Source organism: Caloenas nicobarica, chromosome 14, assembly GCF_036013445.1.
Source record: "Caloenas nicobarica isolate bCalNic1 chromosome 14, bCalNic1.hap1, whole genome shotgun sequence".
NCBI classification, from domain to species: Eukaryota; Metazoa; Chordata; class Aves; order Columbiformes; family Columbidae; genus Caloenas; species Caloenas nicobarica.
In genome coordinates, this window is record NC_088258.1 from 13,507,547 (window position 1) to 13,529,088 (window position 21,542).

General features: G+C 41.6%; 1 protein-coding gene across 3 annotated transcripts in view; it reads right to left on the reverse strand.

Annotated features, from left to right (window-relative positions):
* Positions 1–12,910: 12,910 nt before the first annotated feature.
* Positions 12,911–21,542, reverse strand: part of KATNIP (katanin interacting protein) — a 57,339-nt gene continuing 48,707 nt past the window's right edge. For all 3 annotated transcript variants that reach the window (XM_065645045.1, XM_065645047.1, XM_065645044.1), the window contains exons 23-26: positions 19,053–19,154; positions 18,219–18,379; positions 15,786–15,874; positions 12,911–14,409 (exon numbers count right to left, since the gene is read on the reverse strand). In XM_065645045.1, the coding sequence (XP_065501117.1) occupies positions 14,357–14,409; positions 15,786–15,874; positions 18,219–18,379; positions 19,053–19,154 (405 nt within the window). In that variant the 3' untranslated portion in view covers positions 12,911–14,356. The remainder of the gene's footprint in view (positions 14,410–15,785; positions 15,875–18,218; positions 18,380–19,052; positions 19,155–21,542) is intronic.

Here is a 21,542-nt window from a genome sequence, read left to right on the forward strand (position 1 = left end):
CTCTTCCTGTCCTTCTCCAGTACAAAACTCTTGGTTCTTGCAGAGCTGTTGTGACTTTTGGGAAGGAGAACGCCGATGTGCCAGTGATTATCACACCCTTGAAAGCTGACAGATGCCTAGTTGGCACCACGGAGGAACTGGTCCTGAATTTATGTGCCTTATTCTCAAACACTTTGCTCTTGGTCATGAGAAGCAGAGGGTTTTTTAGACAGAAGCAAATCAGCCTATGGGAAATGCAGTTATGGGAAACAGGCTTAAAATTGTCCCAAAGTAGGCCTTAAATTGTCTTAGTAGCCTTTAGCTCACTTCAGAGGAAAAAGCGTCTGTTTGTCTTTCTTTAGGGCTTCACAACACCCAGCTCTAAATGTCAGTAGCACACAGAGGAACAGGAGTGACCATAATGCTCAGAAAACACCCCCATTCGCTACGTCAAGCTCTTCCAGTGACACATCAAGCAGCTCTTCACTTTCATCAGAACCAACCAGCCAGATCTCCATGGTTCAGGATCAAACCCTGCTGGATATTGCCTCCATCACTAGATTGGCCCCGGGAGAATCACCAATTCCTCAACCACTTGAGCAAAGAGATAAAAATCTAGCAATATCATGTTCCAGTCCACTCGGAACAAGGACTATTCCAGCATCCTGCCCAGCCAGCCCCAGGCTCAGTCTAACACCCAGCTCAGCCAAGCCACAGCAATACTCTGACTCCTCTCCAGTCAGTCCAGGGATCAATGCAACTTCCTTCTATGCCTTTTGTCCTCACACAGCACAAAACGTACAAGCTTCAGCATCAGATCACATACTGTCTCCAACCAGGAAAAGCACAAGGCCTCCAGCAACTATGACTCCTGAAGATAGTTCCCAGTCTCCTGGCTATTCTAAAACTGGATTAAAGAATACAGGAAAGGGTTTTGAAACAGATCCGGAAGATCCTGATCATGAAAGGTACGTATCCAGACCATACACATGTTTAGGTCTTCAAATGACTCAGCTTGGTATAGGGTCATTAAGAGCCCCTCATAAAAACACAAACAAACAAAAACTTTTATGATTTAAATGTTCCCAGTGGTTTTTTTTCCAGTAACTACCCTATGGTCTCACTAAACCCTGTGATCTAAGAAGCAAAACACCATATTTTCCATACATTCATTTAACTCTCCAGGCCTGATTACAGGACCATCTCTGGGCCAGGTTGTCAACCTCAGCTTCTCCAAAAGGGCACAGTTTCAAGGTGCCTCATTTCCTTCCAAATGCGAAAGCACGTCTCTCCCTACACTAGCAGAGAGACACTCTGCTGTTACTATGAAGCCTGAGAGATAAGAGCTGGGGATGGTAATTCAATGACATGGCCAGTATCTCCCTTTCCAAACTTCAGGCTCTGTGGTTCGACCCCAGGCAAGCTGGGCCTGTTTCTCTCCTCCGAGCCTCTGAACTCCACACTGTGTCTGCCACTTCTTTCCTTGGCAGGAGATTCGTAACCGCGAAGGAATTCCAGGCTGTGGAGAAAGAAATAGAGGATGTAAAAGAAGAACTGAAATGTCTGAAGTGGAAAGTGAGACACATTGGTGAGACTGTGCAGCCCCTGGCCGAAGACAGCAAGCGTTACAACGGCTACACCCTGACGGAGCTCAAGGCGATGGTGCAGTTTGAAGATGACCCTTACAAGGCTGCACACAAGATCCTAACCGCCCTCTTCAGCGATGTCTACTTGCTGCAGCACTCAGTCACTGAACAGGCCTGCAACTCCCGATCTCTGCCCAAGCCCAAAATAGACCCAGAGCTGTACACGGTGTACTGTGACATTCTAAAAAGCATATTCCCTGGAATCAGCAGCCAGACCCTGAGGGAAGAGACACAACACGTGCAGAAAAGCACCCAGAAAGAAGTGCAATAACACCAGAGCCCACAAGTTGTTCTGCAAAGTGAGAAGTCTCCAATGATTGTAGAGGACTGAACTGTGGTAGGTACCGTTGGTTGAGTCTACCTCTTTTAGGTATGAATCATCTGTAAAGATATTGGTGAGCTCTGAGCCCCTCATGCCACTTGCCCAATGAGACAGGGTGGGAAGGCATTCTGCATACTTCCCACATTTTAGAAAAAAAAAATGCCCCCTTAGTGTCTCTTTCATTATATGGATGTTTCCTTGTTTCCAGCAACTACAAATGCTGACAAAAGAATCCAGAGAAGGCATTGTGTGTCCAACCAAGGGCCTTCCCCCAGCCCCAAACAGACCAACCAACCAACCAGCATCTGGGTAGTTTCTATTTTCTAGAGTATATCATTCATTAAATGACATTACTTATTAGAAAATTGTGCCTGATTTTTTTTTTTGTCTAAAAATGCTTTGCGCATCAAATCAAAGAACAATCATAACTTGAGCATACACTGGGATGAGACCTGGGCATGCAGCAAGTCACCTTCCCACCTTCCCTTCCCTACCTGTCTGCATCTTGGGTTACGTGAGAAGAAAACCAGGGCAGAGAGGTCAGCAGCTGCACCCGAGCAGGACTCCGTTCCAGGTAACTGGGGACCAGGGCATAAGAGTGTGCAACACGCTCTTAAGTCATCAACCCACCAGTGAAACAGGTAAAGGTCTGTGACCTCCATCTCACCCAGCCTGTGCTAACTGAGCTGACAGAACAGCTCCTGTGTTAACAACTGTGCTTTGCCTTCCCGTGACAATGGTGCTGAGAGACGGGCCCCTTGCAAATGCCCCTCAAGGTGACAGCTGCAACGGAGCCTGCCCCGAGGAAAGGAGAATGCTGGTCATGGAGGACACAGAGGAAAATGGCCCAGGAGCTCCTTCCTCCCCATCTGAGATCCAGCAAAGTGCAATGGATGTACAACAGTTTGTCCATCAGGTTCTGCTCATGCAGCTGGTCTTGTAGTCCATATTGTAAAGATCTGGTGACGGTGGAGGGGAGGAGGGATGTCCTTGTGCCATTTTGCTCAGTACCAATGGAAGATACGCTCCCCTGTCCTACTGGTTCCCCCACCCCCTTTCAGAGAGTCATTGACACTTCTTGGAAATAGTCACTTCCCTGGTCTCAATGTGACAAATACATCAAAACCAGAACATGTCCATCCTGCACACTGCTGCTGCTCCCTGCCAGGCCACTGAGGATGGCAAGATGAGCAAAAGGTAACCTGTGAGTTCATCCTACCTTTCCCTCTGCTGGGATATAATCCACTTCTTAAGCTTATTCCTAAAACAACAGGGAAGAGGAGAAAAGGAGCAATTAAAAAAAACCCAACAAAATAAAAGCAGATCATTCCTCACGTCACCACAGTTCCAGACATCTCTGGAGGATGGGAGGGGGCAGTACCCTCCAAGGACACATTCTGTACCTTCTGGGCTCTTCTGCATAAGGATGTTCTGACATTTGTGTGAGATATCCTACCCATTTTTCAGCATGATGTACCTATACTGTTCTCTGCTGGACTTGCAAATACTTTTTTTTTTTTTTTGTAAGCTACTTATTATTAGCAGTTTATTTTACATCCAAGTCGATGTGCAGACACAGGCACAGCAGCTTGCCCACGTAGCCTCTATACCACACTACAGCCAGGATCTACAGCCACATCTGGGAAATTATCAGGTAGCTACAGCAACACAAAGGGTTGTGTACAGTGCACAGCCTCAGGGCAGTCTTAGCACCAAAGCAAGGGACTGGGAAAGAGACACGTCCCCCACAGCCAGCTCCTGCGCAGGTGGGCACAGAGGTGAGTGTGGGATGGATGGAGCCGCTGGAGATGCAGTGTCCCCTCAGAGCAAATCACACACCCCGGCGAGCATCACGGCAGGTTACGGCAAGTCACCTGGAAGGCTCCATGCACTGTGGAGGGGATATTTGTTTCTCACACAAGCACCCCCTCCCAGCAAGCAGTTATTTTCTGCTTACATGGCTCTTTTTTGGTAGGAAAATGCATCTCTTTGGTTCAGATGGGTGGGAACAGGCTGGCCCCCTCTCACAGGACTCATGTAGGCATTGCTCTGGACTTGCTTTTCTATGACAGAGCAGACCCCCAACTCTCTCAGAGGTCTCTCTTTAGAGCTTTCCATAATCTCTAGTGGACACAGAACTGAGGAAAACGCCATGCAGGTATTACCAATATCCTTCTTCGTATGTTGTATCGCCTGCCCTCTCTCCTGTAAAACCTTAGTTCAACTGTTCCTATAAGAACAGGTTTTGTGGCTTCTCATGTTCACGAGGCTGGACAATATGCTCAGATTCGCTTTTACACTTGTTCTCCTGATGCCTCCTAGTAATAAGGGCCAGCACAGGTCTATGAATTATTTTTATTAGCCTTGCATCATCAAGGTCAGTTCTGTCAGATACTGTCAGTTCCGGGTCCCTTTCACGTTTCAGTGTCCTCCTTCTTCTGGATCAGTTGTGGTATGAATCATTTCTGCCCATTTTAGAGATGTGCATTAGGTTTTCTACCCTGATAGTCATGGCTTTTAGCTATTCCAGTGGAGCTTCCAGGTTATTTGCATCCAAGCAGAGTTGGCCAGTCTTGCCAGACCATCCATACATTATTATTAGGTATCTGCCACAGCAGCCCAAGTGATCAGCTGCAGGGAACCTACAAAAAAAGCAACAAGGCATACCCACTACCTTTGTCCTTCACAGCCTCATTGCTTCATTCCTTGCTTCTGCTGCGTTTGTACCTTGAAGGCAGCTCTGCCCCTGTGAAGATGGTTTGTTCTTCAGTTACTACATTATCTGCACCTTTGTGACCATCTCCAGTACTTGAGGCACCTTCCCGGATTTTTCTACAGGGAGAAAAATCCACTTATTTTCTACTCATTTTCCTGAGCACATCCTGTTGTTTGCATTCCTGTGCATTGCCAAGTCCTTTCCTTCTTTTACAAGCCTTACCTCTCCTTGCTAGCTCTGCTGGGGACAGAAACACGGCTGTCTTCCCAGAGCTCTTCTGTGTCCAGTCTATTTTTTCTGTTCACCGCCTCCTAGCACAATAGGAGGGTGAGGGCTGAACGCCTGCTCCTGCAGAAAGAGCCCTTCTCCTTCGAGGGTAAGAAAACTGAGTCAGCAAAACAACAGTAAGACAGCAGTATCTTATATACACGGGTCTGAAAGCAATTTTTTTGCTTTCACTTTTCCTGTGCTTGCCAGAAATGCGTCCTGTTACAAGCATGCTCTGTCTTAAGACTTTAGGTCTTGCTGCCCAGTGTTCAGGCAGAAAGGGAATTACGCAGTCCCGTTATTCTGACAGTTAAAAAGAGTCAGGCATTGCTCTTCTTGGACAATTCTTACTGATTTGCACCGTGCCTGCATTGCTCCTTAGTCTAAATAAGCCTTCTCTCAAAAATGTCATCACCTTCACTTGTATAGAGACACAGGAAGCAATCAGACACATAGTGAAAAATTAGTCCATAAATCCACGTTGCATTCCATTTATTCTCCATTAAACTACACAACTCTCTTTTTTTCCTTGAACATGTACTTTCAAGTCTGAAGACCCGCTACTGGACCAAATTATTTTTTGTCTCCTTTCTTAACTATGGGCATTACATTTGCTATTCTCCAGTCATACCCAGCTCCAGAGATTCATTAGTATTGCACTTATTTGAGTGACATGCACTGACTGTTACGTATTCATCCCCGCGTGTAACCTGAGGACCAAAGACCCACCGCACAGGTTGCCTTCCCCTGTGTCTCCTCTAGGAGCAGATGTCTAGTCAGACCTGTGAGGACATGAATACTTTTTCCAGCCTCAGGCGATCTGTGGTTTGTACTGACTGATTGTGTTAAATAAGCAACCTATTAATATTCACCATGCTGGAGCTCAGTAGGCTTCAGCTGGCAGAAGAGATTCTAGAGCAGATAAGTTAGGTTAAACAGAGGGTCCTCATCCGTACTGGTCACAGAAATGCAGAATAATTTAGGTTGGAAAGAGTCTCTGGAGGTCAACTGGTCCAACCTCTCTGATCAGACAGTATTCTAGTAAAAGAAACCAAGTAATAAAATCTGTGCTGCAAAAACTAAAACATTGCAATACAACAAACATCTGACAACAGCTGGGAAAAATAAAATAAAAAATAAAAAATATTTTTAAAAAATTAAATTAAATAAAAAATAAATTAAAAAATAAAAAATAAAAAATAAAAAATATAAAATATAACAAAAAAGGAGAGAAGCCATACAAACAACCTGCCTTGGAATCCCTTGCAGATCAGCCACAGGAAAATCTGAGGAGTTTTCTCCCAGCAGCACTGTGCTGGGAGATTATCTAAACAGGAGCTCTCCACAGGCTAATCAGCCTGTAGAAACTTAATTTACATTTGCATCAGTGGAAAAAGATGAGAAATGGCAAAGTTTCTGTGGCACTCTTTTGGAGGGCCCTTTACTATGGTTAGATAAACATGCACTGCCAAATTCATTTTTTGGACTTCTCATTAATATATCTAATGCATAATTGCAGTCAAAGTCAGTCACTGAATCATACATTTTATGACCTCATGCTTACCCCTTCATACTGTTAATATCCCTGCACAACGTGAATGCTTTCTGCAAAACAAGTCCACTGGCCCTTCTGGTTTATGACTTAAAATATAACAGAAATAGTTTTAGGCAACAGTCAACATCTTTATATTAAATATCAGCATCATCGGTACTGAAATCTGAGTCACAAGGGTTTGGGCGGTACCATTAATTACCATGAATCCCTTCTCCATTCTTCCTATATGAATGCCTGCTTCTCGTGATGTGTTCTCTATACATTTATATACCTAGTTCCTCTTGCACACTCCAACTTGTCTTTACCAATTCCCACATTAAATCTGCAGGTCTTTGTTTCCCAAGCTGATCCTGCTTCTGGAGACCCTTTTCCATTTCTTATATCCATATGCTTCTATAGGTGGTTACCTCCTCCCCTTGGAATCTGACAGGCAAACAAGCATCCAGCAAGTCATCCCCCAACCCTTACTCTCAAACCACAAGCAGACGACCAACCTGCAGGTCTCTCCAGGGCCTTAATGCTACTCCCCCAGGAGAAAGAGTGACACTGGGGGATCCCAGAGGACTTCAGACAGAGCACTCAAGGACAGAACACACACGGATCTACCCAGGTACTATCCTGAGAAATGCAAAGCTGAGCTTCTTGCAGATTTATTGTGAAGAGTACATTTTCTCAGTGCCTCAAAGAGAATGATTAAAATACGTATCAATGTCTTGCTGGGTCAGTGGGTTCTGATCAGATCTTCCGTTTTGTGTTAATATTCAGATATGTCACCATCCCAGACAAATGAATAATAGGAGCTATTTCATTTCTCTGACAATATTAAACATAATGAAAAGTCTTACTATCATCCCACACCCTTCTCCATGAATTCTGGCCACAGACAGATCTCCTGTTGGTAATGGAAATGTCAGCTTGATTCATCTGTTCACCAACTTATCCTTACCAAACAATTTCTAGTATATAACAAGCCATCCAAAAACATTCCTTTGGAAACAAGCTAGAACTGACATTCATTGCAGATTAGTTTTTACCACTGTTCAGGCTTATAGCATTTCAGGTAGCTTTGCTACTTACTCTATTTTTAGCAATGCTTCCAGCAGACCAGGAAAGAGGCAGATCATAAGACTTCTGCTAATCTGCAAATCTGAAATTACAGTTGGGAGACTGAATTTATTATTACACAGCTAGATGACGACAGCAGACATGACCTTCCTGCAATGCCACAAGTCTTATCCACACTGATCTAGGCCTTTAATCAGTGGGGGAAAGTATAAATTATGATGTGTCAAAGGAAAAACTTTTTCCCTATTAGGACAGTCAAGTATTAAAACAGATTATCCAGAGAGGTTGTGCAGCCCCCATCCCTAAGGTTTTCCAGGCCAAATGGGATGAAGCCCTGTGTAAGTAACCTGGTCTGACTTTTTTACGGTTAATTAAAAAAAAAAAGTGTGTAATTGCAGAAAGCAGTCAGAAAAATCTTTGATGAATGGGAGCACAGAGCCATGAACGGCAGGCAGGAGCAGCACCATCAGTGTTTTATACTCGCTAAGCCACACTTGCAAGCAGGCGGGGTGACGGCGAGTGTCCCAGCTGCGGTGGCTGTGCTGGCCGACCCATTTTCCTGACAACCACCCCGTGCGCTCGGGAAAGCTGCTGTGCTGCTGCTGCCTCAGCCCTTGCCCTTTCTGATGAAAGATGAAAGCTCTCTCTTGCTCAAGATGAAAGTTCTTTCCCCAGCTCGTTACAGACAGAAATGTCTATTCTGGCAGCCACCTTATGCTGCCATCAGGCAGAAGAGAAATCTTAGTGAAAAAGATAACAGGGCTCAGCTGCTCCCAGTTCATTATCTTTACCACAGGGACCATCTCTTCTCCTAAGTACAATCCTCCCCTTGGGTGAAGACTCATTTCCCTGAGGAACCTTCACAGCCATAGCAGCTTCTGTATTCCCCTACCCTTATGCCTACCACGCTTGCTTTCCATCGGAGCCCTTGACCAACGGCTGTTTCAGCTCCAGCTGTACTGACTGGGACACAGTTTGGAGATCACAGGCCAAAATATTCCACTGGGCTCACACTCTCGCGAGGCAGCAGCTGCGTGCCAGGCTCCTCCTGGCCCCTACAATGGCTCTGAGATGAAGCGTCCAGATCTAAAACTTCTCTTTAGCACGGCACCTACCCCCTGCCTCCGCCAGGGCCAGAAGACATGCAGATAGCAACTGGCTTCTTTGCCGAAAAGATGGAGACTTGGCTATTTCTAAGTTCCTTTAGCGTTTGCTGACATTCACTTCCACATGCTTAGCCTAGAGCAACGAACTTTCAGAAATCCCTGTGAAGCTCCTTTGCCAGTTAGATCCAGATCAGCTAGGGAACACCAGCAACTGAGCTCTGAAACAACCGATCACATATGAGTACGAAGAGCGAGCTGAGCACAAGTGAATTCTATCTGTCTGATATATCTCCCTTGGTTTATGGTTCCCCAGAATGCCCATCCTCCTGGGAAAACCGCACAAAATCTGTGCGTGCTGACAGTTTGCGAAGTCCCATGAGCAATGGAACAGAAACACACACTGAGAATTTGTGAGTCAAGCTGATTTTAGTCACACCAAGGAGAGCTTGAGCGAGTTGAAAGCTAAAGGCAGGATTTCACTGTGGTCCCACTGTGTAATAGGGACCTTCCAGAAATACACAGCACACTTGCTAGCAGACCATGAGGTGGTGGTTTTCCTCTTCTAATTAGAGCCAAAACGTTGTTGGAAGCAATAGTCCAGACTGGGAAACTCCTACCCCACTGATCACTGGGATGGTCATCAGACAGAAGGTCTGTAGCCATGTTTTCCCCTTTTCCAGTAATTTCTAGGTCAGTAAGAACAAGTCGCAAATCGCAAATGTTTCCTTTTGTGCCTAGATCTGAACACTGCTGCACTTCACAGGGTCCTGAGCCAGAGTGACTGGGGCTGGTGCTATTAGACAAGGGTGGAAAACTGATCTCTTCCCAGCAAGATTTAGAGGCCAGTTGGACAGGAAATAACTCCAGCTGGGCACTCTGTCCCCATCTCTCGGCTCGGCCTGCAGCTAGGAGATTCACTCTATAATTGCTTTCTTAGTCCACATTTTATCCTCAGCTGACAGAATTCCATTAGGGTGATACAAGCTGTGTGATAAAGGGATGTTTGTGTCTCACATGGCCTGTAAGTCATTTCTCAGTAAACAAGCAAATAGTCACAAAAACGGGCAAAGAGATCACTGAGCCAGGAACCTTCCTTGTGCTCCGAATAGCAGGACCTCAGCACGCAAATGGAAGCAAACGTATTTCTAGCATGTTATGCTCCTCTGTGCTCTTTAGAGGAGTCATGTCAGTGCACATCTCCAAGATGAACAGACAATAATCAAGCTGCAGACATGCAGCACCGGCACCCCTGGAAACAAGGTCCCCGTGCAAACAGGAGCCACTGTGCTGTGACCATAGGGACCAGTGACACCACAGACAGCAAGGGGCCCACAGATGGGAAACTAGATGAAATGAAACTAATGTTCCAATACATCTGAGCACGTATGCCTGAGGAACAAAACAGGTTGGTCACACCTGCAAGACAAAGAACGATTCTGAACGGGACCTTCAGGACTGTTTTGGAAGACAAAAGGAGAGACCTTCTAAGCATAATGATGCAGCTAACAGACATGATGAAAAAAGCTAACAGGGAACACAGGAAGGTGTATCAAATGCTGTAGTGTGCATAGAACAGTATCTATAGTACTGGTGAAACCATTACTAGGCAGCACGTTCTGGACTTCACATTTTTTGTAGAATACGGGAGAAGATTTGGCTCTTACCAGCAGAGTGGCTCCCGTTGGAGCTCAGCCTCCTGGATCGGCAGCCCCGGAACGTGGAGGCCAGCCCAAGGCAGCCCCACGCAACGTGTCTGCTCACCCCAGTGCTGCTTCCGACTCCAATCGCTTGCAATATTCCCTAGGCCCATATAGAGATGCATCCAATGGTGAGGATTACTGAGGCAGACAGCAGGTGGGAATGGGAAATGTTTCTTTCTTACAGAGTAAAAGCCATTGACTCAACAAAAGGAAAAGCAGACTTCATTCCCTGCATGAGCCAGAATTCAGATGTCAATACAGCACTTCATGTTTGCTCTCACCTGACTTAGGCTGAGAGGTGAGCTTTTCCTGGTAACGTAAGAGGGTTTAAAGACTCAACATTCAACTTCTCCCACCCATTGCTCTCATCCTCACTGACAGCTATCTCTGGTTGTCCCACGTGTTACCTGGTTTACAAGATCTCTGTCCAGTCTCACAACACCCAGTCACTCACCGGCACTGTCAGGCTCTTGCAGATGTTACCAGTCTGGCACACATCCCTGAAATGACAGGACTGAACAGCACTATGGGAAACGACCAACACACCAGGAACATGGTAAAAGTCCAGCAGGACCAGGAAATCTTATAGAAAACAGCATCACCTCAGCAGGATGCTGTAGTGCAATTTTACGTCCAGGTCCAGCCTAAGCCATGAGAAGGGCTGTTTAATTTAGCTGCTGTATGTAGCTCCCCATGTAGCTCATATGGGTTCATCCTCCAAAATGAGGAGGTCTTCTACGAGGTCTTCTACGCTGCCTCTTACACTGTCTGCACCCCTACTTGCTCCCTTGTCCACAGACAGGTGCTTCTCACCGCCGTTTAAATCCTGCTGGATTAAACCACAAAAAGGCAGAAACTGAAAACAGAAGCTGCAGGCCTTCTCAGGCATCCTGGTTTTCAGATTACACTGTGAAGACTGATAAAAATATCGTTTTAAAGATCAAAAAGTAGGCAGCATGACATGTACTTCCTCACAGATTATTTCTTTATCATCTGCCCTTCTCAGTGTCATTGTGGGACAAACTCACTGATTTCTGTTATCTTGATCAAACCCCTTTAAAGCAAGTCACACCAGGTAAAGGTAACTATGACATAAAGGTTTCCGAGTGGCCCAGAAATTGGAACTGGGTCAAAGTTTAATAATTTACATAAAAGGCTTTAGCAAAAATTCATATTAATCCTTCCTTTTCCTTTGGCATGCTTTTGACAATGTCGAATGATCTTACTGTGCACTTTCCTGCTGAATTACTCTTGCTGAAATTGTCTGACATTGACTGAAGTGCTCTGCAGGGATTTTCTTGATTGTGTGTTTACTCTTCCTCTTTTCCCTCCTGTAAATGCCAGTCTGACTTAAATCTACTTGTGACTAGTTAGTTAAAAAAAGGTGAAAAATAGAATAAAACTTTTTTTTTTTTTCAAACCCCAATTCACTGTAGCAATGAATCAAGTATCTACGTTTGAGTATATAGGGCTGACTAGGGGACTTAATTATCTTTGGTTATATAAAGGGTCATTACATCTCAGCTCCAATTAGAAGGGCAAATGTTGACATCTACTCCACAGAGAATAATGAAGTATTTTCTAAACATTATGCTACTTTCTATATTTGACTGACTAGAATCAAGGACTTCATTAGGCTTTGCCTTGGTGGCATATGTCACCCCAGCCCAGACAGCAGGCTGGCAAACCTCTCAGACAGAGACGCTGCAGGGGATGATGTTCCACAACTTCAACAGTTCTTTGAAAATATTTTAAAGACTTTCATGGTCTTCCCACAGTGTGGCAGTTGTGGGTGAAAGAAGCCGCTGGGAGAGGTTGGTGGAAGGTCCAAGCCACTATTCTGTGCCAAGCAAGCTGTACTGGATCCAGATTTCCAGAGGCAAAAGGTGTGAAAGCTGGCTGAATTACCAGCTGACCGGTGAGGAAGAGTTGGTGGCAGAGTAGCAGACGACAGAGAGAACTGTGACTCATCTGAGCTTGACCAAGTGCTTGGCAATAATTTACAAAACCCAGAGTTAACTCGAAGGATTAGGGTTGAAAAATCATTAGTCCATCGCACAGGACTTGTGCTGCTCCAGACAGATACAGAGAAGACAGATGAGCATAGGAAGTCCTCTCCCGCTCATACCTTTTCTGATCAATAAGAAGGATGCTATTCTGTGCCAGGAAACACAACAGATTTCATTTCTCTTCACATTCAATAAAATTTTCTCAGAAAAACAAACAATACAACAGGTCTCATCTCATCTAGAGATTGCCTACATTGCAAATCTGTGATTGTGTCATAAAAAACTTGCTATAGCCTCTCCTCTTCCAAAGGCAAACATTTCTATTTGGTTTGACCCTACCAATAACCCTCCTTTCAGCTCCTCCTCTTCTTCGTTTGGGAGCTGCATGTAATGGTTATCTGACTTGGAGCAAAAATTAGAACTTTTTTGTTGGTAATGCTACACTGGTAAACACACTAAGGGTGACAGTTCTCAGAACAGAGGATCCATTTGTCAGCGCAGTTTGGGAAGAGCCTTTAAACACAGTACAATATACTCACATACACAATTTTACATTTAGAAGTGTTTGTATTTAGTACAAAATACATTTTTGTTGCTCCATCAACACACAGAAGTCTGAGAAATGCATTGCTATGTTGTGTCTTTTCAGCTTAGCAAAAAAACAGTTAAGAAGTATGTTTTTTGTAAGTAAATATACAAGATACTGCACTCCTGACTTAGTACAGAAAGGGAAGCAGCACATTTTGATCCTGTATCAGGAGCTGCAAGAGTATCTCTCTGTTTCACGTCTAAAACATATACCAACTTCAGAGTGTTCAGTTCTCTCTGGAAACAATGAGCGAGCTCTACTAAATGAGAAAGGAAGAATCTTCAATGGAGGAGATTTACAGATTGTCACAACTGACAAATTTTCAGAGAGAAGTACATTTGCATAGCTACAAATTCTGCAGCATAATTATTTGGTTAGAGTTTTTCTTTAAATGACTACAAATGCAGGGTATTTTGTGTTTGAAAATGCAGTTCACTCCTTACCTTCTGCAAGTTAAAATGCATTTACCGTTTCTCAAAAGTGATGGTATGTTGCTGGCAACAGATCTGGTTGTTGCAGCACAGAGGTATGGCCTCCTTGTTCATATAACCAAACTCAGGCCAAAAAGGAGAAAAGTGCATTGCTCTGTGGCAGGAGGACTCTGAAGAATGTGTAGAGCGCCTGTCAATGGCACTTCAGGCAAAACACCTATTTTGCTTTTTTCTTGGTAATGGAAGAAATAATTATTTCACTGCAAAAGATGAAAGAAGTGACAGCTGAGACTTACTTATTTAACTTTGAGAAATGCCACTTCCTGATCTCCACTTTCTAAAAGCATTCATCACACTTCTCCACACCCAGTGGAACCTCTCCAGACGTCAGGAACAGTGTCAGCCCCTAGAGAGCCACAGCATCAAAACATACCACGGCAGCTCAGAAACGGACGTAAAGAGTCTTTCCTCTAGTAACTGCATTTCCCAAAGAACTATTTACAGGCACCAGAAACAAAGCAGACAGTTTGTTTTGTTTTGTTTTTTTTCTAGTGAGGAGCTTTGTCATCAGGCAGGATTTAAGAATTAAAGCTTGAGAAATACTCTGAAAGACCTCTTGTTATACCCATCCTGCTTCACGCAAGTTCTTCATACTTGGCAGGAACAGTTGTCAGCAATAAGGTTCTCGCTCCTTTATGTTCCTTCCTCCCTGGATTTTCAATTAAGGGGGGAGGGAGGGAACCCAGACAGATAATAACAATTTTAAACAAACAGAAAAATGAATTCCTGCTTTAAATTTCATTACTGAAGAAAATTTCCTGTAGCAAATAAAACATCTCTCATAAGGCAGGAGGTGGTTCAGCAGCAGCATATATGGAAAATCTTCCATTTGGATGATAAATATCTTGGACATCTAGATTGCAGTTATTTAGGGCTGGATGTATTCAGGACCTTCCAATCACAAACCCTTGTTATCTTTTCCTCCTCTGTCCTTTTTCACGTATGCAGGTTTTTGGACGCAAAGCTGTTAAGGAAAATTGAGTGCTGTTTTAAGACTGTACCTGTGTTAACAGTGAAGCCGCAGACTAAAATGAGGAAGAAACATGCCCATTTCTCATCCCATCCCAGAATGAAGGCTCAGCTCCTCTTCTCAATAATGTTCCTTACATTGACACTGAGTGCTGCTAATTTTTTCACAGTTCTAAGTATCACTTTCCTGTGAAATCTGGTCTGAATTCAATGTTGACACTGTTTTGAGTAGGAGATGGGACACTCTCTCAGGAAGGGACGCCCTGCGGTCTCCTCCACGCAAATCATTCTGCGAATCTGTTATCTGGCTGATACCAGTCAGTACTACAGAAGAGACATGGAGCAGATGGCAATACGCAATCCTCAACTGATGAGTTCAGAGCCATTCTATGTCTTTAATGCTTGGACAATATGTGATGGCCATGCAAATGACAGTTACTTTTTATTGGACATAGGGTATGGCTGCACTGGAACCCAGGATGTCCTTACAACAGGCACAGAGATGTTCAAAATAATTTTGATGCAGCTAGGGCTGATACACTAATAACTTTGAAGCTGCATTTGTACAGGCAATGGCATTTCAAATCCTTTTCCTACAGAACTGTTATTAAAAGCCATCAAATAATTTCTGTAACACTTTCCAGAGGAACTAATTGGAGAAAGTGTCATGCTCAGGAGAGAAAACCAATCTTCAATACACCAGTTTGGCTGAGAATTTGTAACGTATTTAGGGAGCTATTTTGAGTAATTTATAATGAATGACTGGGACTCTTCAGACTATAAACACAATCTACTCTTTCTCCTTGGGAAAAAAAAAAAAAGAGGTTGTCTTTTTAATTATCACTTTGTAAGAGAAAAGACCAACAAGAGAGACAGTGGGAAGAGTAAAGTCCACATGGTTTTCCCTCTTGTTACACTAATCATGATTTTGGATTTGCTTGAGGAGCAACAAGCAGCAAATTCTGAAACATACGCATCATCTCTAAAGCTGCCTGGAAGGCCAGTGTGGATGCAATGAGCCTATTATTCCACAAGCTATCTATGAACCTGCACAATTAACACCAGTTCTCAGTTTATCTTCAGCCAGTTTCTTTCCTGAGGACTTCTGTGTACGTGTTGGTATAAGCTATGACTACATGTCACATATGTTTTTGATTTATATCATCCACTTTCAGATTCAGATATAGAATAAAAATCCACCAGAGTATGACATTCTTGGTTTGCCTTCCTATGACAGAAAAAGTAGACCTAAGTATATAAAAGAGGTGTAAGTCTCTCCACTTTTCCCAGTTTAGGTCTATAACAATGTTCACTGTCCATATTATCTCTGTAGAAAGTGAGCAGAAGAAAACTGTAGAAGACAGAACTAACCTGGATCAGCCACAACCTGCTTCTTTTTGCTGTTTGTGACGATCTCATTTTCATTCATCATTCGTACATCCTGATCGCCCACGTGATTGCTGAAAAGATTAAAGTCAGTACAACAGCCAAAATAATCAACATTGTGAAAAGTTATGAGAGTCACGGAAAAGGTCACCAAATAAGTTATTCAGGTCCTAGAGGCTAAACAAAGCTCTGAAGCACATTATATGAGACTATCCAGAAACAAAGGCATTCCGTCTGTGTCCACTTGAAGGACTTCTTGCCAGTTTTTAATTAGTGGCATTCATTCAGGCACACATTCAAATATAAATATCATATTCACTCTGCAATTTTCTTGCCTGCCTACACAGCTTGAACCACATTAACCAAAGTGAGATTTTAAATCAGTGCTGTATAAAGAGGGTATAAAAATCCCTACATGGAACTTAACACTGTTTTGTAATTAGTATTACTTGAAAATTTTCTGAACTAAAGAAACTTCATTTACTGTGACAAGTCTTGTTTGCAGGCTACTGCAAAATTTTAACAATTTCTTTTTGGGAAAGAAGTAATAACTTCAAAGTTAAATTAAATTACAAAAATATGAGCTGAATTGAAAGCTAAAGAAAACATCACTAATAACATCTCCCTTTCAAGTAGACAAAAACAAAACACCCATACATTTGGGAAAAAATAAGTGTACTTTTCTTTTGTCTACAAATACCACAAAAAATAGGTTTCTATTTTTGAAGAAAAATGTAATGTGTCTCAAACTGTCAGAGTGAAACAGGGAACCAATACCAAAGTAAATCAGAACTTATGCTATTGATGATCATATCAGACTCAAGTTCAGGGTTCATAAAATATTGAACAGTGACATGTGAAATAGAATAGGCCAAAATCAGAAGTAACAACATAGAAAAGCTCAAGAGCACTTTTAAAATGGAGGGATATTATCCAGCATGTAGCGAGAGATTTGTCTTCTATTGCTGAAGTACCCTATATTTTAGTAGGGTAGTAGTTGAAAAAAAAGGAAAAGGAGATAACAAAACAGTCTAAGAAGAAAGACCAAGAAAGCTCCTGCACAGAAGTCGACAAGAGAAGAGACTCAGCATGTTCTTGACTGGAAAACAGATCAAGCAGTTTGTGTGACTCCAAAATATACCCTTCTTAAAACTAAATCAAAGGACGTATGTCTTACAAATATTATATGTGCCAAGGAAGTTATGTGAAAAAGATCTATGATTCAGCAGGTGCTTCTCTGCTTCCAAGGAAATAACTTTACTCATAGAAAGACATTAAACTAAGAAAGCCAAGGTTTGTTTCTCCTCCTCCTTTTCATATCTCAGTGAAAAAAAGTCTCAAAACTCATATTTCCTCAAGACATTTTCATTTCAGTAACTTTTTCACTTGAAAAATTATTTACCTCCAAATTTTACCATGACAACACAGCCACTTGTACAAAAACATGAGTCTAACACAATACATCCAAGTAATAATAACTTATTTTAACATCTGACAGTACCAGTGGCCAACAGCCAATGCTTTAGAGAACCACGGGAAAACAAAGCCCGTGGGTAAATGTGAACTTCTGCTCTTAATCAGGACAGCTTACGTTTCTTCCACTTATTTCTAAATCTTTGAATATTCTTCTGAACGAATTATGTGCCATTTTTGAATGCAAAACTGTCACCTTTTTTCCCAAGTGATATACATGCAAAACATTCTATTTGTTAGCTGTGCAATGTATAAGAAAGCATTTATTTTTATGAGCTTTTGATTTTTCACTTTTCAATCTCATTTAAAAGAAATTATTCTTCCAATCCTTATTTTCCTTTTTAGGCACTGGATTTTAGACCCTATCTATCCTGACCTTCTAAATCTAAGTACATTTTTCACTGCATTTCATCATACTTTCTGTGAGATTGTCAACTTAGTGGTTTCAAAGTGTCATTCCTCTGAATGCAATTCATTTATCATTTAAGAAGTTCATTATTTTAAAACACTTAAAAAATAGTAGAATTCTGATTCCTTATTTAGTATCTGTACCAAATCAGAGGACTTTCTTTCCTTTACTTTTGATGTTCGGCTCTTTTTCATTACCTTCAAATTTTTTTTTCTCTATGTAATATCATTGGGATTTATTACTTCTTCTCTAAGGAAGCTTAACTTCTTTCTTTTGTGTTTATTACTATAGGCTTCCATGAAAACATATGTAAATAAGGATCATGAATCCCAGTAAGTGCTAAAAAAATGCTTACAAATAAAGCTGGTAATTTCGCCCTACTATCTAGAAAACTATTGGTTATTTCTCACTAAGTGAGGCTGAGTATGCTTTGGAAGGGAATTTTCTATAGCAATATACATATTGCTGATATTAGTCACATAAAATCATTTTTTGAAAACAAGATTCTTTCTTCCAGTCAAGATGCACTCACATACCTAATAATAGTTCTCTTCTCCTGATGGCAAATCTTCTCATCATCTGTAAAGAGAATGGTGTGATACGGGACCACTGGCTCACAGGTTGGCAGGATGCCTGACACTACATGGTTCACCATATCCAGAATCCCATTGTACACAAGCAAGTCATCCACCAGAAGCTGAAGATATTTAAGAAACAAACAAAACCGTCCAGAAATCAGGCACTGCCTTCAGCAGTTGTCTCTATCAATTAACTACAAATCATCTTGCCCCATTTGTTTCACAAGTCTGGTGATTCGTTTAGCTTATGTTCCTCAAATCTTCCGTTTCGCTCTATTTGCTGCTGAATTTTGATTTTTTTTTCCAAGTTTTGGTCTTCTCACTTATGTTTATAATGCAGCTTTCAAGTAGGTAATTAAAAACGGATTTCATGTTTTACATAATTGCCATTCTATTAACTGGAGTGAATCACTCTTAAATCTAGGAATTAATGAATTTCACCTCACTTGAGCTGCCTAAAACTTGGATTTGTAGTTTAAACTAGTCTTCCAGGCTTGCTCTATAGTCAGTGGAAAAACGAAAGCATTATCCTACCTTAAGAGAATTATCTAAGGAAAAAAAAAAAAAAAAAAAAAAAAAAAATCAGATAAAGTGTTCTTTCCCCAGACAAGAAAGGGAGGACAGATGACTGGCATAGATTAGTCATTTTAATACCAGATGCAGAGTTAAATGAGATGAATCCCATCCTTTGAGATTATATGGAATCACACTTCAGTAAACTGTGAAAATAAGTGCAGCAATCAAGCAAGCTGACTCACCAGAGCATACAAAATGGATACAAAAATTACTTACGCCGAATTCTTTCACACCTCTCTGAGGTGTTTTGGCATAATTCCATAACTTGATCATTGACACAGTAGTAGGCACATCAAAAATGACATATACTCTATTCACCTGTAAAAGAGAATCAGTTTATATTTAACAGCACAAATTCCCCAAAGAAATTACATTCTCATGCATGTTGCCTCAAAAGAGGTCTGTATTTAAAGAGATATAGCTAGAGAACAGATACCTGATGCTAAGGATTTCAGTTCAGCTGCCATCTCTGTTGATAATTCCCAGGTGTTGTCTCTATCCCAGAGCTGCCCTCTCAAATATAAGTATCATATAAGTCACCAGAAGACGGCACCTACCCCTGTGCTCGCCATCCTGCACCGCTGGTCAGTTGGAAGTGGGGTAGAGAGGCACTTTGTTGAGTATTTCATCAACCAAATACAGACAGGCACCACAGGATAAGACAAGCTGGTGTCCTATCCTATCCTATCCTATCCTATCCTAATCTCATTTCTACGAAATAAGAATGAATTCCACCTTTCTATTTGCGAACCTTAAATTTCTCCTATATCCCCTGACTTTGAAAGCTCTTGCAGAAATTGTGCAGTTTTTGAGTGAGGTACACTAATAGGAAAGTAGAGACAATTCTCCAGATGCTTGCTAAACAATTATTGCTTGACGTATTGTTCATTTTACTTTCAGTGACATTAACATCAAGATGTTAAGACCAAAGATTAGGCTGTAGGAAACCAATCTTGCCTATTACAGCTAATTCTATGGTATTCCTTTTATGAGCGACTATATCAACTTTGGGCCAATATATCTTAAGCTTCATATTAGAATCCTCTGAAGTTTTAATCCTTTGATGCATTGGAGAAGATATTGTTAGCTGTATTAAACCATTATTCATTTTTTTCACTGAGGAAAGAAAGGTAGATGTGATCAATAGAAATGTTTATATCTGTGATTTGCCAGAAGACAATTTGGGCACAGTCTCCGATAGCAAGGGTAAGTCTCACAGCAAATGATAAATTTGATGGACAATACATCCAAGCAAAATAATAAAATAACGATCAGAAACATGGGAACAAAGAAATGAAATTGTACCTGTATTAGTAATAAATTTGAAAAATACCAAAACACTTTTAAAATTAGAAAGGAAAATATATTTAGAAAGGTAAATAAAGGCTACAATATAAAATTTCCTTAAAGCTTTCAAACCTTCTAGTATAGTAAAGAGTTAATTCAGCTTTCTAGGCAACCAGCACGTTTCAAAGCAGCCTGGCAATGAGGATGTAAGTATCCGCAAGCTCTGGTTCAGCATCCCAGCTACAGAGGGTGATCATGAACAGGCTGACTGCATTTACACTTCCCGGCTGTACCACCACACCATGGAAGATGGAAGTGAGAAAAGTATTATGTGGATCTTGAAAAGGTATAATTTGCTACAGTTTAAGTACCGAAAGTGCCATTAAATTGCTTACTCTTCCCTCCTGCATATCACACTTTATCAATTTACCCTTTTAAAACGGGTATCTCAAGTTCTTCTACAGTACTTTGGTGTCAGACATAAGAACACACAACAGCGTGTGCATCTGCGCTAGAACCCCAGCTACTGTTATTTTCCTTTCGCCAAAATGAAATAGCCTCTGCAAGCACATATTTATAAGGACATGAGCACAGTCAGATGGCTGTCAAATCAATCATTCATGATGTTATAATGGATATCTGAGCATCCCATCAAATTAATTACCAGGATTCAAGATGTGGGATCTACACAGTTGGAGCCTCAAGCATTATCACACAGACCTTCCATATTCCTAAGAAATGCAAGCGGTCGGTTTTCCCAAGTACACTTCAAAGCTTTAACTTAATTATACCCACCGCATTACAACATATAATGAAGTATTCTCAAAATAGACTCAATTCCCTGCTTTTAATATTCTAATTAATTAACTGTAACATATGGAGTAAGGATTCATCTAATACAGTAAGCTACAACATATCAAACGCCAGGTTTACATTTTGTTACTTCCAAAATTCATCCTCTTCTAAGAACTACACACATCTTAATGATGTCCATAACAGGCTCCAAAAAAATTGTCTCCCAAAACAAAGCCAGAACTCATTTAAGTTTATTCTGCTTTTCCTGCTTAGATATCTGATACCCCACATTTTAAACATGGGGCTTCTAAAAGGGCTGAATCACTTTAGGACGTGAAATACCAAGTCTGTCATCTCTAATTCATGAATTTGAATTCAACACAGATGAGATTTAAAAAATTCTCACTACTGGAATAACATTCATTGCTTTTTGCAAAAATGAGTTTAAGAGCCCAGTCAGCTCCCATTTGAAAGGTGTTTATTGCACAAACCATGCATATTAAACTCTTCTGTGTCTTTATCATAACTGCAAAAACATCTATGCTAGCCTTGGAAATTCCTCTGCTGTTACACCATGGAGACAGGAGGAGATTACAAACCTGGGAAATCTATATTGCTGCTATC